Below are 22,634 nucleotides of genomic sequence, written 5' to 3'. Positions count from 1 at the left end.
GAGGCTTGAAAGTACCTTAATATTTTTTTCAAGTGGTTTGAATCCAAATGTTACTGTGGTATATATCAGATGAAAAAAGGCAGGCAAAATCATTCACAACGAGGCAGAATTTGTGCCTAATAGTGTGTTTCTTATATTTATCTAGCTGTAAGATTGTGAAGAAAAATCTAAGAACAATAAAAATGAATCATCTGGCTTCAACGCCCTATCAGATAAGGACACAGTGCGTATCACAATTCCAATTACAGCATCATTGTACGTGAATCACGGTCTAAATTTCCAAATAAAAGCCATTATTATTCTAAAACTGCAACAAAAGAAGAACTTGCTGAATGGTGCATGTCTCAGACCCCAAATTACCTCTACTGCTGAAAAGTTATGACTGATTGAAAATTGATTGTTAGAATAATTTTGTCTAGCTCTGTGACACAGATTGGTATGCCATTCTGATCAATGTCCCACTTGGTCGAAGGTCTCAAGAGTGTAATTTCAGTAAAAATACCACAAAGTATAACATTTTTAACACCACTTCTAGCTGTGGATGTGTATTTTTGATCAGATTTTGGAACAGAGTGTATAATTACAGTACCCTTTCTCATTCCTAACAGTGCGAGTAATGGTATGTTTCCATGGGGGTGTGATTGGACATGAAGTGCTGTGCTGCTTCCCAGCATTGGACAGTTGAAGTCGAAGTTGAACGCTTCCTGCCCCTGGATTTCAAACCAGACCAACATGGCAGCTCATTTGGAAACTCTCTTACATTATGAAAATAGTTAAGCAAAATGTGTTTCTGAAAACATTTAGCAGTTGCTTCATATTAGATCGACAACAGTTAGTTTAAAATGTCTTTGTGCATTTCCAGAGGTGGCACTGCTGGATACACCTGCATTAAGTAGCATGGACTCGTGGTCGACCGATACTGGTTTTCAATGGCCAATGCAGATATTTAGAGAGCACGGCTGCTGATGGCCAAAACATACTGCTGATACCAAAATGAAGAAAGGTCAAGTACAATTCTATTCTATTCTATTCTATTCTATTCTATAGGAAACTCAGGAATATCTTTACAGTAGGATACATGAAAGTTATGGTACAGGGCTTAAAACCAACGTTTTCACCACCTTCCCAAAACTCACAAGGGGGAGAGCTAACATCATTCCAAAGTAACTACACCGACAAGACTGCCTGCAGAGATGTCTGAAGATATTTTTTGTTTATCGGCCTTGTGAGCTCAGACCAGTGGCCAACCAATTAATTGGTCTATCACTAGCCAGGACCTCAACTTTATGCAAAAATGGCAGCGGCCATATTTTGGCTTCAATTTAGTACAGTGGGAGGAAGTGCAGACGCAATGTCCATTTTTTTATACCCCGATGAAACGTACTATAAAGGTTGTAAATTTTCAAGCGGCTACAGTAAAATACAGGGTTGTTTCTTCATATAAGAAATGATTAAAATTAGAGTAGAGGATTAGAGCAAATTAACAAGCACCAACATGCTAGGGATACTGACACAGCTGCAGGTAAGACGTTAGTGATTGTTCTCCCAAACACACACACACACACACACACACACACACACACACACACACACACACACACACACACACTGGTGTGTATGTTTCTTCTTCCTGTATCCAGTATGAAAACATAGAGCACTGAACCATGGCCCTCAACAGCAAAATACATAATGAACCATGGCCTGTAAAGTGTTCCAGCCCGATCATGGTGGAGGCAGACATGTAATAGGTTTTCGAGGTGTGCTGCTAGAACTAATCATGTAGTCATGCTGGCCGGGAAATGTTGCACAAGGGAGATGATTGTAAAACACTTAGTCCTCCTGAGAAAACGATGCTCGAGGTGCCCCTGAGCAAGGCATTTACTACCCATATGCTCCACTGGAGATGATGCTTAATGGTATAGCGGTGCTGTAGCTGGATATGAAGGATGTGTATGTGCACATCCCTCCCTGTTTGTAGTCGGTTTGCCTAGTTAAATAAGGATTAAAGGCCTCCATGCATATCTGATTAAATCGTAATCTAATACAGGGAGTGAAGCATCGGAAAACTACTGGAACTGTACATCAAATAACATGTGAGGGGAGTGGGTATCTTTTAAGACAGTCCCTCGTGGATCACACCCAATTTATGATTCAATATTTCAAATGAAATCATTTTAAAAGAGAATGCCAAATTAAAAAACTACAGCAACTCTATTCTGATAGAAGCAGCAGAGCCATAACACTGTCTAATATTAGGATGTTTTAAAGCAATAACCTTACAACACAAGCAAATAAATGGTTTGCAGTCAGACAGGGGGAGAACAAGGCAGACTCTTACACATGCACTTCTCATGTGTGGCAAACCCCATAAACCAAACTTTAAAGCTAAAAACACATAAATAATAACCTGTCACGACTCGTAACGGTCTCCAGATGAATGCAGCATCATCTGATCCACCAAGTGACATATGAACTTAGTATATATTTAAATAAAACTACCAGTATCAGCTCACGCCACAGTGGCTCGATATTGAGTTTGGTAGTAGTTGGTTTAACAGCCGAACAGAACAAAAGACTAGCTACTACTCCAATGTCGTTGTAATGCATATCTTTTGAGAGGAGCGCTTCACTCAAAGCAGCGTTCTTAAATTGCCCTTTTTTTGAATGGGGTTCTGCATACAATTCCCTCGCAACGGGAGCATTGGCCAACTCCATACAAGCCATGACGAGCTGGGGAGACGGTATCCTCGCTTTGGCCAATACCCCCCCACACACACACACACACACACACACACACACACACAATACACACATGTTCGCCGTCTAACATTAGCAGATTTCACTGTCTGGCCACTAAACACCAACTACAGCCCTACGTAACATTATCTAGCAAAGTAATGTGAAAGGCGGCAGAGCACACACCACGAGCATGTAGCATGAAGGTGCTAAGTTAAAGTACCTGTGTTTCTGTGGTCGTTGACCACCGGTGGTCGGTCGGTCGGTCGGTCGGTTGGTTGGTGGGTGAGATGAGCTTAGCTTTCGCTGTCTCCGTCTGGCGCTTCACCGCTGTTAAATTCTCTCCTCATCACAGCTTAACCCAGCACACTCACACACGCCAGGCACAAAGTATTTCAGAATATTTTACAATTACTCTCCAAGCCGAAGGAAAGCGCGCCACTGCTATTCACAGTTAGGTTAACCCCAAACAAAAAGGCTCCCCCGGCACAACAAGGCTCACAGGCTGGCAGCGTTCACTCAGTTCTTGTTCTTCGGGTTCTGGGGACTATTGTCGTCCTCCAAAAAAATTCCCTCTCTTTTCGAAACAAAGGTCCGAATAAATTCGCCTTTCGCCGGGACCACAGGACGATATTTCCAGGTTAAAACTTGTCAAGAGGCTCTTCTCCGTGTTCAACTCAATGGAGAGCACACCTCGGAGTGGACACTGACTGGAGCAGAGGAGCAGCGCTATCTCTGTGCTGCCTTCACGTGCTGTCGGATACTATTCCAGCGGCTGAGAAAGTATGAGGAAAAAGGCCATTTGCTCTCAAAGTCCAGTATCCAAGACATGGTGTTTTATGGACCTGTCTGGTTTTGAATGGAAATGGTTGAGACTATGAAAGTCGCATAATGAGTTAATTTAACATTACCTTAGATAGTGGAAAATCCATAGGCTACAGCTAAAATGTCTTAAAAATAATTCAATTCCTAAAACTAACCAACAATAATATTATCACTTTTGTTATTGCCAGTTAAAATCGAGATAAGCCAATGTCTTTGTAGTTCTGAAATACTAAAGCAACTAGCCATGCTACCTGTCTAATATTTGGCTAGCATTGCCTCAACACTCAATTAGATGTAGCCAATGGATGTATATTTAAAGGACCAGTGTGTAGGATTTAGTGGCATCTAGTTACAGAATACAGCCATTTGAATACTACCCAGCCTACCAAGCATTTATTAGCAACTACAGTGGCCCTGAAACTTCTGAAAAACTAGCCAGTATTTGGTTTGACCATTGTGAGCTACTGTAGAAACATTGCAGTTCAACACGGCGGACTCTGTAGAAAAGGGCCCGCTCCCTCTGTAGGTAAAAACAGCTCATTGTAAGGTAGCGAATACACAACAATTCTTATATTCAGGGGATTATACACTAATTAAAACATACCTTTGAATTTTATATTACAGTTCTGACAATAGATCCTCTAAATGATACCCAGTGGACCTTTAAATGATCTCTAATGTACATTAAATCACCAGCAAACTTAGCTGTTTATATGTTTAGTTGAGTAAAAACATGAGTGATGGTCAATAACCCTGAAAAGAATCATGTATAGTCATAAATATAGTAATACAAAAACCAAGTTGCATATGCATGAATGCTGTTGTTTTCAGCTTTTGACCTCCAATTTGGCTGCTAGATGGTGCACTGTATCACCTAAAGGCCTTAAACAGAGGCAAGTCATATGTATTCATTTTGAAGTTGGAAGTGCACCTGAAGGCACCATAGAAGTAGCAAAGTGCACCCAAAAGCCCATTTCTGTTACATGGAGCAAATGCACCACAATGAGGCCTCCATCTATCAAAAGGGAGGAAAACTTCATTAAACTGTTGACCTTGAGTTAAGATTTTTTCTTTCAAGCATGAACTTCCACACTCATTGAAGACCCCTACCAGACATGTATGAGACATGACACATAGTCTGCTTGGAACACTAATGTGTGTTTGATATGTTTAAAGAGTAAAATTTCCACATTGAAATCAATAAAAGTCATCTCCTCCTTCTGCCTCATTAAAACTTCCAGAATCTCTGAATATGCAAATATTGTTCATTTCTAAAGTTTCCCTGCTGGACACAAGATGTCTCCTACTTCACTGTAAAGTCCATTCTCAGTGGATGTGCACTGGTGGCTTCAAGTTTCTACATCACACTGTACAAGTTGCATACTGGACCAGGACTGACTTCCTAACTATTTGTGATCATGCTGGTAGGCGTGCCCCTTAAAATCAGATGTTCAATGAGCTCAGAGAAACTTTCCACTTTCAGCAGATGAATGTGAAAACATCCTTCTGGAGTCAAATTCTGCACAGACAGTATTATGCACAGTGAAGATCAAACATCACACTGTATGAACAGGAAGAACAACTGTTTTTTGACTGGAGGGGGACATTAAGATTAGTCAGATGACAGTAATTCCCCATCTCTTATGTAATAGTTATGTAGTATATGGGTCCTTAACTCAGTGCCTCTGAACTGCTGTGCAGCTTATACAGCTGTGATGCAAAAACAGCTGGTGTAGATGGTCAGATGAACAGTTTAACTCTACTCTTCCATCAAGTTTTCACGTCCTTTTAACACAAATAACTCACAAGAAAATGAAGAAAAATGAACCCAGAGACAGCAGATTCAGCATTGTTAGCGTTATGAAATGTTGTGAGAGATGTTATGATCACAGATTGGAGAAGTGAGAGGATTTTGAGCCGTTTCAGTCACACACAGACACTGCACAAAGGCAGCGTGATCTTCTGAGAGCAGCGTGCTTCCCCTCAAAGAGAGAACCGAGTCGGGCACATGAGGTTCTAAAACTGATACTTTTTGCAAAAGGTGGTTTAATTGACTCACCCCATAAATAAAATAAGTGCAAAATAAAGCCAGGTTGAATGGGAGATGATATACCTGAGCTCATGTAATTTCATGATGCAAGCTCTGACTGATTCTAAATTTGGTGTGGAGGTGGACAGGGCCTTCCTCTACATGTCTGAAAATGCACAGAATGTGAATAGCTCGATGCATTGATACTACAAACACAGAAGTACAATAGGCAATATTTGTCTTTATGATAGTTTAGCCCCTGCATTCAAACATAAACCAAAGCTGGTCCTGGATTATGCTGTTATTTGAAACAAGCTGGCTTTTGTATGAAAGCAGAAATATGTGTCATCTGAAACTGAAGAGGCTGTGTCACACACAGAAAAAGACCTCAGGCACAGATGTAAATCTACAACATTTGAGCTTGAAATGATCAGACTTCATATTTTGGAATGTCCAATGACCTGAAGCGAGCCATTCATACAAGATGTTCCCAATTATCAAGGTTCTGAAACACTGCTGTACAGAGGAAAAACTTCCGCATGCATGTGATTTGTCATTTTAGGTACAGTATATCCTTTAAAGTTTAATTTTATGTGTGTGTGTGTGTGTGTGTGTGTGTGTGTGTGTGTGTGTGTGTGTGTGTTGTACTTATGAAATGCAGTTTGGCAAGTTGACAGGTAAATATATTTGGCTGGTAAAATAGATCAAGTGACTGGTGGAGGATCTTAAAAACCCTGTATAGCTCCCAGGAGGCACTAAGAATCTAAGGAAGTGAGGAGGAAATTTAAACTTGGACACCCAATCTTATCTTCCCGTTCCTGCTGATGCTTGTCTCAGACAGATGATCGCAGGCCTGTTTTAGTTCACTGTTCACCCTGAAGGCTCCAGTGACTGACTGCCTCAGCCTGAGGATAGAAATGTAGAACCTTACTGTCAGCAACAAAAAACGTCCACCAGTGACAGAAATCACCTGTAGCCACCCGTTAAACACTGGTCAGTAAGGATTTCTGGCAGACCCAGAAGCTTTTTCTTGTTTTCCTTTAATATATTTTATTTGTTGTACAATTGGATTTATTTTCATGCTATTTTTGGAATACAAAGTATACAGCAGTTGCAATTGTTATGTATTTTTTTCTGTAACCTTACTATACTCATATTAGTTCATGTATTGAATGAATATTTTCTTAATAAAACAAAAAAGTAAAGGATTTCTGTATCTGTATGCTTGACTTCAGTCTCTAGATGCCTTGAACAAAATACCTTGAATCACGAACAACCTCTGCATGTATGAGTCATTCGTGATTCATACATTTTATTACACACGTACACTTTAAGGGCCAGTGTGCATTTAGTGGCAGATTGCAACAGATTGCGAGGGAGAAACTACAATGGCCTGAAATACAATCATTCCCACACAGGGCTTATAGAGATGCAAATGTAGAGAAATGGTGGAGCGATTGGGGCACCAGGGATTAGGTCTCTTCCTCAAGAGCACCTCAACAGTTCCCAGGAGGTGGAACTGGCACCTCTCTGGCTAATGGTCCACGCTCTATACTGTGGTCCATGCTGGACTTGAACTGCTGACCCTCTGGTTCCCAAGTCCCTGCAGACTGAGCTACTTCTGCCCCGAAACATGGAAACAGAGCGGTTCAACATGGCGGCTGCCAAAGAAGGCGATCGTGCCGTCTAAATAAAAACAGCTCATTCTAAGAAAAACAAAAACACAACAATTCTTACATTCAGGTGATTACACACTAATGAAAACACAGCTATGAATATAATATTCCATTTATGCCAATAGATCCTCCTAAATGTTACACACTGGACCTTTAAAGGCTTTCATTAACTGCACCACACACACTTGAATATGCAAAGTCAAAAATCTAAATCAAAAGAATGAATCACTGATGGTCTTATTTATGTCGGCCATTTAGAGGCACCAGTATGAAATTGAGACTGCTTCATAACCAGTTAAACACTCCTTGTAGTACGTTTAATTAATAAGAATATTAACATAATGTGAGGACAGAAGGTTCAGGAGTTTTGTATGGGGAAACTGCTGAACTGAATCTAATTCAGCTGACATATAGACCTGCCAGTTGTTGCTTCTGTCTAGTGAACATAGTCAAACATTTTCATGATGTCCGTCTTGTGCAATAACTCCAATCATTGTTTCTGTTGAACACAGAGAATTTCTGAAGAAGCTCCCTGTGTCGAATGTGCCACTGCATAATAGAACCTTCACTCTGTGTTCAGTCAGAACATTTTTTTCTTCAGCAGCAAGGTCTTCTCTTAAATAACAGACATTTTTTCTAGATAACGAGAAAGCATTCATCACATAACACCATACCACGGTATACTTCCTGTGGAATCTATTCAACTGATCCCTGTTTAAAATGATGAATGAGTCATTGGAAACAGTTTTAGCTGTCTGAACACTGCTAAAAGCAGAAGGATAATGAGTTTCTGCTTTATTTCTGAGACAAAATAACATTGGTTACACTCTTTGTAGAGCTGTAGACTTTAGACATATTCAACAGATAATAATAATTGAAGTTACACTTGTACTCATATTGCAGATTAACAATGGCCTTGCACAAACGATTTCATTATTTTTCTACAGGAAATATAGTTCTTAAAGAAATTTGATCCCAACCTGCCCTCTAGTGACAGCACAAGCTCCACACAGTGAAAACTATACTGGAGACACGCCATCAGTGGGGCTTTTACTGAGGACAATCATGATGCATTTACATTCCCAATTCTATATCAACAAGCAAATGAACAACATGAACAGAATGTGAGGAGGGAAACATGCCGTGATCACACATTTGTTAGGGTCTGTTGCGTCTGGAGAACATGATTTGTAGGCCAGGGCATCTCTGCAGCACTACAGCTTTTCAGAAATCATTTTTCAGCCACTTTTCAGGAGTTTTTCTTGACAATACAGGATTTTATATAGGACAGCACAAACGGTGGTCATCATATAAGGGACTCTCCGTGCCAGCTCGCTTTTGTGGTGCACTTCTCTGTTCTCAACACATTTTTATTTTTAATTTGAACCGTATTGACTACACTTTTTCTCTGAGTAATTAACTGAAGCCACAGCACAGGCTCAAATACAATTTAAAAATGTTTTCCAGGTCGTGTAGGAATCCTGACTACAATACTTCATTATAATGCTGTTTGTCACACATTTTACCTTTTAAAACTAAATATATTTTGATTTATTGTGCAGCCCTAATTAACTTGAGTAAAAATGTAAGACTGTCCAATATTTATCATTCAGGAAGGAACAAAACATGACCACAGTGTGACTGCATCCATGTCATATTAATGAGAGAGAAGTGAGCTTGGCTTACAGACAATCATCTTGTGTCTCTGTTACAGTAGCTGTGAATGTCTTCAAGCTGCAGTAGTTCATTTTTATAAAAAATAACTTTTTGTCATATCTGCTGAAGCTGTCACTTTATCCTGACAGTAGAACATGAGACAGATAATCTGTGAAACAATCAGCGTCCTCTGACTCCTCCTAGTGCTATTGTTGAGTCTCATTCCCAGGGTGTCAAATGGACTATTTGGGATCCTGGGAATGAGACTCAACAATCAACTATCTTTCTTGGCTCCGATTGGTTGTTTTCGTTCAGGTGGATTCTTGTAAATGCCATTAGGAGTACTAGGAGGAGCCAGAGGAACCTGATTTTTTCACAGATTATCTGTCTCATGTTCTACTGTCAGAATATAGTGAAAGTTATGACTAAAAGTCACAGCTTTAAACTATTAACTGAAACAATAGATGTGTTAATCAGGAAAATAATGAAAATAACAGTTGCAGACCCGGGAGGAGCACACATTGAGCGTCACTCAATTAACACAGAGGAGATGCGCTTTTCAGTTACTCCCTTTTAATTCAAAGTAAAACAGAATATAAAATGATTAAAATCAACATTTATAGACAGGAAGATAAAATATGACATGAACATAAACAAAAGAGGAGTAGGGATGCATTTACATTGTGCATTTACACTGTACAATTCATCAGTCCTTCCTCGTTTAATCTCAGTTTATGCTCTGTTACTGAACTGGGTTACTTTAGCTACTGTGTGTCTGTACCAGTACTGGCAAAACATTTAATCACAGCCACATAACAGAACAAAAGAAACATGTACTGTACTCCAAAGTTGCTTTGGGCTTCATGAATGGTTTTTTTTTTCATCAGCAGAATTCAGTGAAGTGTTATTGTATTAACTGAGGTAACTGCCAAAATAAAGGACCCAGACTTAGGCGGGGAAATAATGCAGAATACATTCTATCGAAGTTAGGGACTGTAAGAAAATGATTAGGTGGTGGAGGTCAGAGAAGGGAGGTGTGCTTTGAAATATGTTGCTAGAGCAGGGCAGGATGTTGTTTTCCAAGCCCCAGATTTATATTCCATTTCATGCTTTTTTGTCATGTTTACCGTTTAGAAAAAAAGGCTGAATAGTTACATCAGTTAGTAACTATGTCAAAACCATGCCTTTTGCATGCACCATGAATCATAAAGGTATGTTTTATTATATGCAGAGGACAACAATCATGTCTGTGCATCAAGGCTTTATTTTCTAGTAGCAATAAGGACCAAGTTGTGAGTTTGAGAAAGGTGTAGAGGATGTTTATGGTTAGTCTCGCTCAAGTTGAACTAGCGCATCAACTTGTGCTCGATCTATATTTTGCACATTCCATCCTTGTCATTTCAAACACTGAACTCTTTTCATTTTAAAAACATACATTTGACATATTTTAATGTTTTTCTTTTCAATTTATGATTCTTGACTTGAGTACTTGATTTCCATTCGTCCCTCTTCTTCTACTATTTGTGGTTGTGCAAAACTACCAAGGCAAATTCCTTGTATGTGAAAACCTACTTACTGCTTCTTAACCTGATTCTGACTGAACACATAGTGAAGAGTGCACCTTTTTCCACTAGCCAATGGTCTCCTTCACTTTAAAAGCACCTACAGAAATACACGTACAGCCTCATATAGAGTTAACCTATAATATTATGCTCAGTTCAGCACAACCCAACCTGTTCTGCAACAGGTGAAGCAAAAATCTTACAACGCGACAGCAGCGGCGTTAGTGCTAACAGCTGTTCATTTTGTAGCTCCTGGTTCAAAAACAGAGAGGGGCTGGAATACTATACTGTAAAACATATACTGTAAAAAGAGCACACTATTTCTTATGTTTATCATCAATTTGGCAATGACCAATTCTGCTCCTATTGTGCAATTTGGTGATTTGGGGTGTGTAAAGAAATGAGGAGAGGAGAGTGTTCTTTTGCAGGGGGAAGGGAGGATCCAAAACAAATATTTATAACCCTGGGGAAGGTCTTTTTTTTTTTTTTTTTTTGTAAATCAAATTTAGGGTTCACCCCCCTCCCCACTCAAATCATTTTGGTACAGTCCCTTCATATATTACCTTTATTTAAACTTGCAAAATCATTGAGGGCTGGCCCTCATTACAATGATGTCGAGTACCTAATACATTCAGCTTACAAGGCAGTAGAGCTGCAACAATTAGTCGATTAATCGATCAGTTGTCAACTATTTATCTGCAACTATTTTGAGTAATTGTTGTCTGATTTCAGTTTCTCAATTGTGAATATTTTCTGGTTTCTTTAGTCCAAAACAAGACGTTTGAGGACGTCACCTTGATCAACATGTTTAACCATTTCCTAGACCAAACTACTAATAAATTAATCGAGGAAATGATGGACAGATTAACCGATAAAAATAGTTAGTTGCAGCCCTACAAGGCAGTGATTTCTACCAACATCAACAACACACCAAAGGAAGAATCTTGAAGGAAGGAAAACTCTGTCAACCCGTAAGTCAAGTTACATTAATCCAAACAAAAGTGTCTTATCGGCTCAGATCAACACATGCTAGGCCGGCGTACCTGTATTTCAGCAGTTACCTGAACAGCAGTCTGGCGACGGTGGACGCGTTGCTTTAGCGCAACAACAGCATACTAAAAATTGAGCTTACTGCCAGGAAAAGTACAAAATACAAAAATGTCTCAAGCTTCAATACGATACACAGTGATAGATTGTGCGAGGTTGCACAGCGTAAGCTTGCCGAGCAAAGAGTTGCAGGCTAGGGCGATGTAAGGACAATGGGCTGAGTGCTGGGGCTCAGTTTCAGTGCTTCACACGTACTCGCTGGTGTGCTCTTTTTTCAGGATGGAGAAAATATAGTTTAGAACAGGAACGAAAACAAAAGAAGTAATGGCACAGAACTCAATTACGTTCTCTGCCTGACCAGAAGCAACAAAAAAACCTGATTATGCTTATTTAGGAAATATAGTTTGGGACATTCTGAATTTGAATTAAAAGCAGCCTTTCTTATACATTCAGTTTTTCACAATAACATTAATTGAAACCACCTTCAGACTAGACCCATTATTTAAACTTGTGAAAAGTGACAAGTGGATAAACTGATGAGCACAGTCTAAATGGGAAGAAAGGGCTTACACTGTGGCAACTGTTCTCTAGTATTGCACTGAAACATTTTGGCAATAAATCCTTAGGCACAAAGCTAGCCAACCAAACAGGGCAGTCAGTCCTGGCAGCCTGTTAAGAGGCAGGACTCACGAGCATCCATGTCGCCTTTGTAACTAAACACAGGTGTAATACTGTCTATACATTAGATTTGAAGTGATGCCCGGGTACGCCCCTGAACCCTGCCGCAAGTCCAGTGAGTTCATGAAGCAAGAAGAAAAAGCAGATCATAGTGCAAATAAGAAAGCAGGGCTTCAAACTATCAGAGACTGGAACAGTGATGGAAGTACGATCCCACAGCGTTCACAAGTGCCACGTTTGTTTTAGCAGCAGTGGCAACACCACCTGACACAACCAACGGATGCATCAAACCTGTAAAATGCTGGTTAAAAATGGACTTTACTTTAAAAATAAATGCTCTGCCACAGTCCTGCCTATTTCTGGAGAGTCGGGAATGTATGAAAATATTCATCATCTTATACCAATACGTAAATGTGTTTCCTGTCATTTGGAGCATTTTTTAAACTCTTGTACTGTTTATTATTTAAGACAGTGGTTCCCAACCTTTTTCCTTAAGGGGCCCCTTTTCTGCCACTGAGTAAACTGACGACCCCTGACTTAGTGACACGTTTTATGGATATTTCATATCACATTCAGTGTATAATAGTAGAGAACAGCTGACAAACTGTACAATGAACCCAAATAGTGAACACAATAACTGCAGGAAGTTTGTTTAAAACCAGAGATTTGGATGAAATTTGAGCAGATTATTTCCTGTGAGTAACAGAGATGAGTTTTTCTGATATTTTTAGAAACTTTTTATACAATTCTCTGTCTGCATTATGTTTTTTACACACTTGATTGTTTTACTAGCTCTAATGCAGGAGGACATTATTTGGTTTAGATCTTAAATAATAATCTAAACTTAAAAACATTTATACTTTTTTTTTTTAAATTGGCTAATCTTCACATAAATTAATAAAGTGTTGAGATAGACGCCTATTGCGTAAGTTTTAAACGTTTTCTTACTCTTAAAATCAAAAAGGCATGGCGACTCTCTGTGAGGCTTTGGCGCCCCCTTGTGGGGGTCCAGACCCCTAGGTTGGGAACCACTGATCTAAGAGTCATGGCTAATTTATAAAATGAAATTTTTTTTTTACATGAACAAGCAAAAACATTTAAATGAATTAATGTCACATTCCATTGAGGAGACGTAGAGAAATGAACTGTGAGATCTACTGTTTACCCACTTCTTAGAAACATACTGTATGACTACAGTTTCTGCACAGCACAATCTTCCAGCCAAGTAAGCAGTTTGAAGGAAAGGTCTTATTAGAAATACACCCGAGGTGGCTCACTGCCACGTACTGTACATTCATACACACAATTCAAGATATTGGTCAAACAGTATTTGCAAATGATATTTAAGTGCATCTAACGGGTGGAGTTTGCCACACTGAACTGTACAAAAATGCCAAAACAATAAAATAATAAAATACAAATTAAGTTAAGCACTTAAATTTTGTGCAGTTTTGTGTGACAGAGAAATTTGCTGACACTGTCTAATCAGTCTTAATGTGGAAAACTCCACCCAGCTGGTACTTCAAGGTGATTTAAACACACAAACACTCAGAATTACTTGCAACTACCTGGTCCGACTGTTTGTTCCCTTGACACACACACAGTCACATTTCAAAGCCTCACTCACTCACTCACTCACACAGTCACTCACTCACACTCACACAGTCTCTCTCTCTCACACACACACACACACACACACACACACACACACACACACACACACACACACACACACACACACACACACCCTGAAAAATACTGCAGCACATTCTATCTGGATGCAAACAAGGGATATTCTCATTCAGACTTTGCTGACAACTTCTGCACTGCGTTCGCTCACACACTCACTCCACAAGGGTCGAGTATGAGCTTTAGCTGTCGTCCTCTGAGTTGCTCTGGGCCTGGGACCTTTCTGGATTGGAGGAGCCTTCAAAGCGCTGGGAGGCGATGGCTGCTTGGTGAGACATACTCTTCCTCACTATGTCACCTTTCCTCCACAGGGTGATCTCCTGCAACAGCACAATACAGGACTAATGATATATCATTTTTTCCCAAGCTTTGGAAAGCTCCCTCCACAACAACAGAAGCCATTATACAACGGTTTTCTCCTTCCTCTCTTCCTCCTCCTCTCCTTGTGACAAGTACACTGAATTAAAAAAAATCAGTAGAATGACCCTTTAATATTCAGATAAGTCTATTGCACCCTAAAGTTTTCAGTTGGGTGAGAAAGAAAAACAAAGCTGCAGGTAAGTAACTTTTATAAAAAATAACTTGTCATATTTATTGAAACTTTGACTATATCCTGACAGTGTTACATGAGGCAGATAATCTGTGAAACAATCCTAATGGCATTTGCAAGAATCAACCGGGCCTAAACAAAAAAAACCAATCAGAGCCGAGAAAGACGATACTTTGGGCTGGTGGCCTGAAGACAGATGATTGTTGAGTCTCATTCCCAGCGTTGGTACTGCACAACCTGGGAATGAGACTCATCAATCAACTATGTTTCACTGCTCTGATTGGTTGGTTTCATTCAGGCCCAGTGGATTCTTGTAAAAACCATTAGGAGCACTAGGAGGAGCCAGAGGAACCTGATTGTTTCACAGATTATCTGTCTCATGAATTACTGTCAGGATAAAGTGAAATTTTCAGCAAATATGACTAACAGTTATTTTAGTAAAAGTTACAACTACTACAGCTTTAATACCAGTGCTGGTAATAAGAAATAAATTGTAATACGTTACTAGTTACTTCTTACAAAAGTAATTGGTGCATATTAAAGTAATTAGTTACTAGGTTATCCAGTTCTCTTTTCGCTGTCAGATATATTATTTAAGTGTTGCTGTGGGCCAAATGTATCTAGTTATTCATACTGCTGACCACCAGAGGGCAGGTAACATTAGATCATAAACAGGAAAATCAACAGGATACACTTGGACGTGCTGCTGTCTTTTGCAGTTGCCCACTATTTTCAGGTAAGACTAAAGTAACAAGTCCATATAATTTCAGTAATTAATTTGAAAATTGACTGAGAGCCATTATTAGTTACTGCCAAAAGTAGTGGGATTACAGTACTTTATAACGCGTTACTCCAAATATCTGTGCATCAGGAAAACTAAATGAACCACCAACAGCTAGAGGAGTGACGGTCCTTGTGGTAGTACAGATGAACTATATAACTTCCACTGAAGCCACAGTGCAGCATGTGTACCTGCTGTTTGAAATAGCGTCTTTCCTCCTCATCGATGAGGACCAGGTTGAGGTAGTACCGCACCGAGAACTTCTTGTTGATGTCCCTCATGGTGGGCGTCATCTCGTAGCCTGCTAGAAACAGCCTGATGGGGATAGACTCTCCTGCAGCACAAGGGGTCAGATTTAGTGTGCGACAAATGAACTCGGGACAGAAACTCCCGACAGAAACACAGTTCATTACCCACCAAAGACAGGAAAAGTTACCTCTGACTGGTGCACCATCCATGATCTCATACTTTGCTATGGTGTCGTTCTCGTGGTAGACGTTGGGCCCCGTGCCAGTAGTCTCCCGCTTGATGATGTCAATCTCCATATGTTTGATCTTAATCCTCACCAGCAGAAAGTAAATCTTCCCTACAATCACATCTTTTAGGTGATACCTGAGAGCAAACAGTATGATCGGTTGAATCAGTCTCTCTTGCTTTTATGAAGGACACAGGTAGTTATTTTAGTGCATAATTGTAAAAAGGAAATCATACTTGGACTTATTGTACTCAAACTCAATGTGTAGGCAGTCCTCGATCCCCACTTCCATCTTGATGGAGGAGTTGAGCTCAGGGTAGGTGCTGAGTGTGTGAACCACAATGTCCAGCTCTTTGCTGATGTCATTCAGTCTCCGGCCTACTGTCGCCCTCAGAAAGTAGCTAGAAGGGACAAAATGATCACGTGGCTATGAAACAGGACCCACAGCAGTGTAACACTATAACCAGTGAGTGGCCCTGTTACTGATACTAGAACTAAACTAGAACAGATAACTGTAGTGGGGCAAAGAAGGTTGTGCCAGAGGAAAGGCCATATTCCTTTGAAACAGTTTTATCCCATTTACAGTGGCCACATTAGGACATGTCAGACTCAGCTTGTCAGGCTCTGTTCTACATCGTCAGACCTGGCTCATATTTCATCCGTCTGAGCTGGACTGGAGGAATATTTCAACATTTTGAGAAATATGCTTATTTACTTTCTTGCCAAGAGTTGTTTAGCCCTACCTTCCACGTTCTGCAGACTTGCACCGGTCACATAGACACACACACAGTATCATTCATACTACAATTGAGGGTGCGCGTTGGTCTGGCGTTCCACTCATGCACACCCTGCTAAAACGTAGACTGGCTTTTTGGATGTCCAGGTCTTTGTCTGTTTGACCGAGGACAGGGATGAGCTAGACACAGCACAGAGGAACAACAGACAGTCGTGCTTCAGCTTCACAAAAAATCCGGCAATGTGCAACCTTCTGCAGGGTTGTGCGGAGGTGTGGCCATGTTTATTAGTACTTTAGAACGTAACTGCGGGCGCCCTGGTAGCACACCTGGTAGAGCTGTGGCCTCAAGCCAAGACCATTAGCTTAGCTTAATATAAAGACAGGAAAAAGTGGAAAAACAATTAGCTAGGTAAAAAAATCCACCTAAATAACTCCCAACATAATGGACAAATATGAGATCTTCTTATATAACTCTCTTTAAAAAAGCAAATAATTGTATTTCCCAAAATGTCAAACTACTCCTTTAACAGCTTTAAGCAGATTACATGTTAATTTTACCACTTAAAATGCTAACAATAACATATGTATGAGTAGAGATACCATGATGACAAGTATTCAGGCATTACTGTTTGATATACGCTGTCATGATCTCAAGTTTTGCTAGGACAACTGGACCAGTAGAAAACAAAGAGATGACTATATTATCTTCTAATGAAGTCACATTAGTTTTACTCAAATGCTGAAACAAGCAATGAGGAGAGACCTGCTGCTGTTTCCTCACCTTATGACATTATGTAAATGATCATGGCATCAGGAGACTGTAGGGAGACATCAAAACTAATCATTCAGGAGACTCATTTAAGTCAGATTTAATTTTTAGGTTTGGGCTAATGGCACTCTTCACCTGAATGTTGCTGTGAACTATTATGTACATAGCAAATAATTCATGCACACCATGCAGAGAGCACACAGCAGGGCTTACCGTAATTTGACGTTCTGACCCGTGTAAGACTCGTAGGGTTTCTCCACATGCGTGAACTCAAAGTCAAACGTCTGTGACTGTGTGAGCTCCCCTGGCCGAGCCAAGTCTTTCACAAGAGACACAAACTCGTGGTGGTTTCCTCTGTCATAGTACAGCTCTGGAAAAGAAGACATGAATAAGACATACTAATGGCATCAGACAGCTGCAGTGGAGCAGTTTTATACATATATACATATACATACAGTCAAGATTTGATCTGATGACAGAACAAAAACTGTAATAGATTTGTCTTCTTTATTGCTGAAGTCAACTCCTTTTAAACCGTTTTACCTGAAGTACAACTAGGCTAGTGATTTAATGCCTGGGCCATTACTGCAGCTCTGAACAGTCTGATGAGGGCAGTCTTTAGTTGCTTTTTTAACAATGCCACCTTTAAGGCTGCCATTTTGCTCTCCTAACCATGATATAAAGTACTACTTCTTCTTATTTATTTGGAGACAAACAGAAAAAAGGGGAAAGGGAGGGGTGCAGCAGTGACATAAAATGTCAAGAGGAACTTCCTACTGTTGCTTCAAACTCAGCTTAAGCTTATTCTGCATTTTAATAAATTAGAAATGAAAATAGAACAGAATGTACCTTTGAAAGAATGCAAATAAGCTGTAGCTGGATTGAAACAAGGAGTTATCTTTTCCCAATCAAGCGGGCCCTCAGGCTGGTTTTACACAGTGCAACCTTTGTCCAATTAGTTGCAGATATCAAATGATTTTTCCATCATTTTTTTGCGAAACTCCAACAAAACTTGAAGTTCATCATGTAAAGCTGACCTCATCCTTTAAAGACACACTCCCTGGTTTTGGCTCTTTAAATGCTTTCGTACTGATGAAAAGATGAAGTGACTGACTGGTGAAATGATGCATTCAACAGTATTATCATCAAAAAGTACCAAATGTAATGATTCTCATTATGCAGCTGAATGGTGAAACACCTGTCAGTGTTCCACTTTTATGGGGTTATTATTGGTGTTAGAGAGGAGTTAACTCATTTTAATACTAATAATTTAACTAGGATCTTGACTACATTTTGCAGTAGCTTGCTGGTTGTTTGACTACATTCACATTTGCATAGTGATTTAATTAGTTAGATTACTTTTTGGCATTTTTTTGGGTAGTTAACTACTGAAACTACAAGTGATTTTGGGCCATAAAAGGAAAGGAATTTAAAATGTTTACATTACTTTATCCCTGCTGTAACTGAACCCCCTTTGACCAGCCCAGTAACCTTTTTTCTTTCAGGCTGACCGCTGTGAAGGCAACGCTTTCGTCAGGTACCACCACACACTTGACCTTTGTGTAGTGCATGTGCAAAAGGGCAGCCGTTGCTCAGTGCTCACACAGCGACAGCGTCATCATGGATAAACCTCCCAAATCCCAGAGGAAGAATCACCATGGCCATACTGAAGCAAATACATGGCACTGACTAGCTCCAGACAAAACCTACGCTTTTACTTGTGAGCCTGTGAATATCAGGTATTTTATTCTGGGGGTTATCTATGACCTGGGAACATGCAGCACAGCATTGTTTTTGCTGGCATGGGACTTTTTTGCATTATATTATGTTATAGTTTTATATCACGTGTACATAGTCAATTAGATTTTTTTTTTCTTTTACAAATTCAAGGCGCAAAGACATCAGTTTCACTTTCACTAAGAAAAGGAAGTATGCATTGTTTTGCACAGTTTATACCCTACCTCAGAAATAAAAAAGAATTCAGTAACACATTAGATTACAGGTACACATATTCACCATTAACTAGTTGCCTACTAGCATGCATATTAGTATAATATTGACTCTTTATCATTATTGAGCACTTATTGATACCTCATTTTGAATGACCATATTCTACAACCACTAGGCCACTATCCATGAGATTTCCCACAATAACCTCCTCATTACTACTTCATGATAGTAAATATGGAAGTTGTTGTATATGAAGTACTATCTTAATATGCTTTGCTCAGTGTGGGCCTTATAAGGTGGTAGTACCACAAGAATATACTCATTCTCCCTGAGTAACAGTTAATAATTGTGGTTGCGTTAGTAGTGTCTTTCCAACTCAGAAAATGCAGTATGTAAGCGAGACCTTAAACTTGCACTGTGATCATTTAAATATTTTAAGTCCTGTGAATGTGGCCCATACTGTGCAAGTATATTAAGCTCATAATTCATGTACAACAACTCCCTTACTTACTGTTAATAAGCAGTAATTAGAGGGTTGTTGGGGGAAAGCTCAATGCCTTTAATTGATAGAGACAGCTGAAGATTGAAAGGAGGGAAAGAGAGAGAGAGAGAGAGAGAGAGCAAAGGGCCACATGCAGTATAGACTCAGCCCTGGCACATGGGGTGCCAGCTCAACCAGGCAAGCCACCAGGGCGTCCCACTACATGCTTTTATACGAGTAAAAAAGAGCCAATATGCTACAAATATGAAAGCTAATAAGCAACCAGTTAATGGTGAATATTGTAAACATTCAATTAACAGCCCGGGCTTTTATTTGCTTCAATCACTGAACTCAACCTGACTTTAATTCATTTTGCACAAAACCCTTGCTCAGCAAAAATAGTTAATACTATCAAACTGTTGATTTAAAGCAGTATGAATATTACTTGGAGAAATGTTTTACTATGGAATAACATATCAATTACGAATATTGAATTTGATCATTTGATCATTTGATACTTTGGTGCTGCAGTTTCCGTAAAATGAACTGAACAATTGAACTGATCGACCGATGTGTAGCTTGGACTTTTTCAGTCATAATTTGTCTTCAGTCTCACTTTGATCAGGAGACTGAACCCAGTACTGTCAATGGTATCGACTCGTTAACAGTTGAGTGTAACGTCAGCCCTACTTCCTACTTCTTCTTCTTCTTCTAGGACAGTGTACAGTGTGGCCAATGGATGTTCATTTTGAAATGAGAAAACCAAAATTGGATAACGAGATGTTTTCCTTTTTATTTTGAAAATAACAAATAAAACAAAAACACAAAATGACAACGACAAAACAACCCGCTTTCCGTTTTTTTAATTTGAAAATTAAAAACAAACACAAAAAGAAAACCCGTCCCGTTTTGTTCGCCATATTTATTAACAGTAGTCGATTCTGTTTCTCATTTCAAAAACAAACTCCGTTGGCCCCAAAGTACACTGACCATGAAAGTCGCCACTCTAATGTGACAGAACAGCTTTTCGTTTTTAATAAAACAAGGGTCAAAGGTCAACGAGACAGTTAGCCAATGGCTGATGTGTCAGCTGACGTTAGCTTGCACCCGCATCTGTCACGAGACCTGACACTTGTTCGGACTGTACATTGCTCTGGCGCGTGAAGTCAAAGTGCTTCACGCGTTACTTATTAGGATTAATGTAATAAAGTACACAGTGTGAGTATCGGGCAGTATACTGAGCGCCTGTAGCTAGCTCCCCAACAGCTCCTGTCATACTTTGGCCACTTCTCTCAGCGGGCTCAGTGTGAAACGCAGGCCCGCCAGCCGCTCACCTATCTGGCCGATAAACTCAATCTTGATGCCGTTGTGCTCCAGCCTCTTTCCCGGGTACTTGAGCGTAACGTTGACTTTCCCCGACACCGTTTCCCCGTCGTAGAAGAGAAAATATTTGTCCTTCCTGCCGTCTTCGCTCTTATGCTCGGCTTTCTTTCTCGTTTCGGCGTCATTCAGAACTATATCGATGTCCGCACTTTGACCAAACCCGAAGAAGCTCATTGCTGCTCGTCAGTCAAGCTCTGTCGCTGGACCCTGCTGAGAAAGACGCCCCCCGTTCTCTAAAACAGCACACACTAGTTTCTGCTCGTTTTGCTGTGAGGTGTCCAGCGCCAACAGCTTCCCAGATTATTGAATACTTCGAGTTACAACCGGTTGACTGCGCATGCGTCCACAGTCATGTGAACTTAAGCGTTTTGTCAAACGAGTTCTTTTTCGTGTCTTTTTTAACTTTTATAAAGCACTATACTATCACTGCTAAACTCACACAACAATATATGTTTGAAAGTGACAATATTAAACGCTGGTATCGTTTCTCGTTCCAATATGTCTGCACTTTCATGGCGCAGTATCAACAGGCGGAAGAAACACACAACAAATCCTGGCACTTCTGTGGCGTTCCTGCCCTGAGTACAGACTGTCAGGTACTCTTCATTATCTGGTCGTGCAGACAACATTTCTGCAGTGGTTCCCAATCCTTATGGTTTGTGCCGCTTTAAAATGAAGTAATGTCTACCTGTGACCCCGACATCACAAGTTATGCTTTAGGACCCAAAGCATCAATATTTTGTACCAAAACAAGGGTATTTGAAGACCTGGGAATGAGACTCAACAATCAACTATCTTCCTTGGCTCTGATTGGTTGTTTTCGTTCAGGCTCGGTGGATTCTTGTAAATCCCATTAGGAGCACTAGGAGGAGCCAGAGGAACCTGATTGTTTCACACATTATCTGTCTCATGTTCTACTGTAAAGATAAGTTTCAGCAGATATGATGAAACATTTTTTATAAAAAGTTACCCACTGCAGCTTTAATGGAATATATTAAACTATTTTAATAATCTACCTTCTACTTCACTGATATTTGTTGTCTTTTATGATATGTTCACCTTTGCTCAAGTTTTCTAGTTCCTTTGGTTCTTCTTTTTTATCATGTCCGACTTTGAATGAAAAAACTTTGCAAGACCGTATAGCACTATCCCTCATTAAGTCTAACATGGTATTTTGTTTTTTTATGTGTCAGTAAACCAAGACCAAAGTCCTCATAATGAAATGATCTCAGGGGTACGTGGCTCTGGTCCTGGGATATTCAGTTGGAACTGCTGTTAATGTGAATGACACTCAGACTCAAGACTACAAGGTTTGGGGTCACCTGTTATATTGATGTTTTTCTTCTTTCCTTCAATAATGGCTTTTTTAACAGATAAAACGAATACATTATTACAAGTTTATTATTTAAATTTAAAATAGTTTTGGCCCCAAAAGAAGAAGAATTAAATGATTAAAACCTCTTATTAGTCAATGTCCCCACAGTGCTGCCTGACAGGGGACTAACCTGTTGTAAACCCCAAATACCGTTCCACTGTGAATTAGTTTTCCAGTCCAGAAAAGAGTCAGTGACCCGAGATCATTAATGAACCACAACAGTGCAAATTGGCTCT

At 39.8% G+C, this 22,634-nt stretch overlaps 2 protein-coding genes across 2 annotated transcripts in view; both read right to left on the bottom strand.

The window, feature by feature from the left end:
- Nucleotides 1–3,466, bottom strand: part of arhgap32b (Rho GTPase activating protein 32b) — a 124,083-nt gene extending 120,617 nt beyond the window's left edge. The window contains exon 1 of the mRNA XM_051401642.1: nucleotides 2,960–3,466. The gene's annotated coding sequence lies outside the window, so the exon portion shown is untranslated. The remainder of the gene's footprint in view (nucleotides 1–2,959) is intronic.
- Nucleotides 3,467–9,478: 6,012 nt separating this feature from the next.
- On the bottom strand, nucleotides 9,479–21,518 carry vps26bl (vacuolar protein sorting 26 homolog B, like). Its single transcript, XM_051401625.1, has 6 exons — nucleotides 20,975–21,518; nucleotides 17,423–17,579; nucleotides 15,941–16,105; nucleotides 15,666–15,841; nucleotides 15,421–15,563; nucleotides 9,479–14,218 (listed from the first exon to the last, which is right to left on the bottom strand). The coding sequence occupies exons 1-6, from the start codon at nucleotides 21,195–21,197 to the stop codon at nucleotides 14,081–14,083; spliced, it is 1,002 nt and encodes a 333-aa protein (XP_051257585.1). The 5' UTR covers nucleotides 21,198–21,518; the 3' UTR covers nucleotides 9,479–14,080.
- Between the last annotated feature and the right edge of the window lie 1,116 nt (nucleotides 21,519–22,634).

The sequence above is a fragment of the Dicentrarchus labrax genome, unplaced genomic scaffold, assembly GCF_905237075.1.
Source record: "Dicentrarchus labrax unplaced genomic scaffold, dlabrax2021, whole genome shotgun sequence".
NCBI classification, from domain to species: Eukaryota; Metazoa; Chordata; class Actinopteri; family Moronidae; genus Dicentrarchus; species Dicentrarchus labrax.
This window is presented reverse-complemented; position numbering and strand designations above follow the sequence as displayed.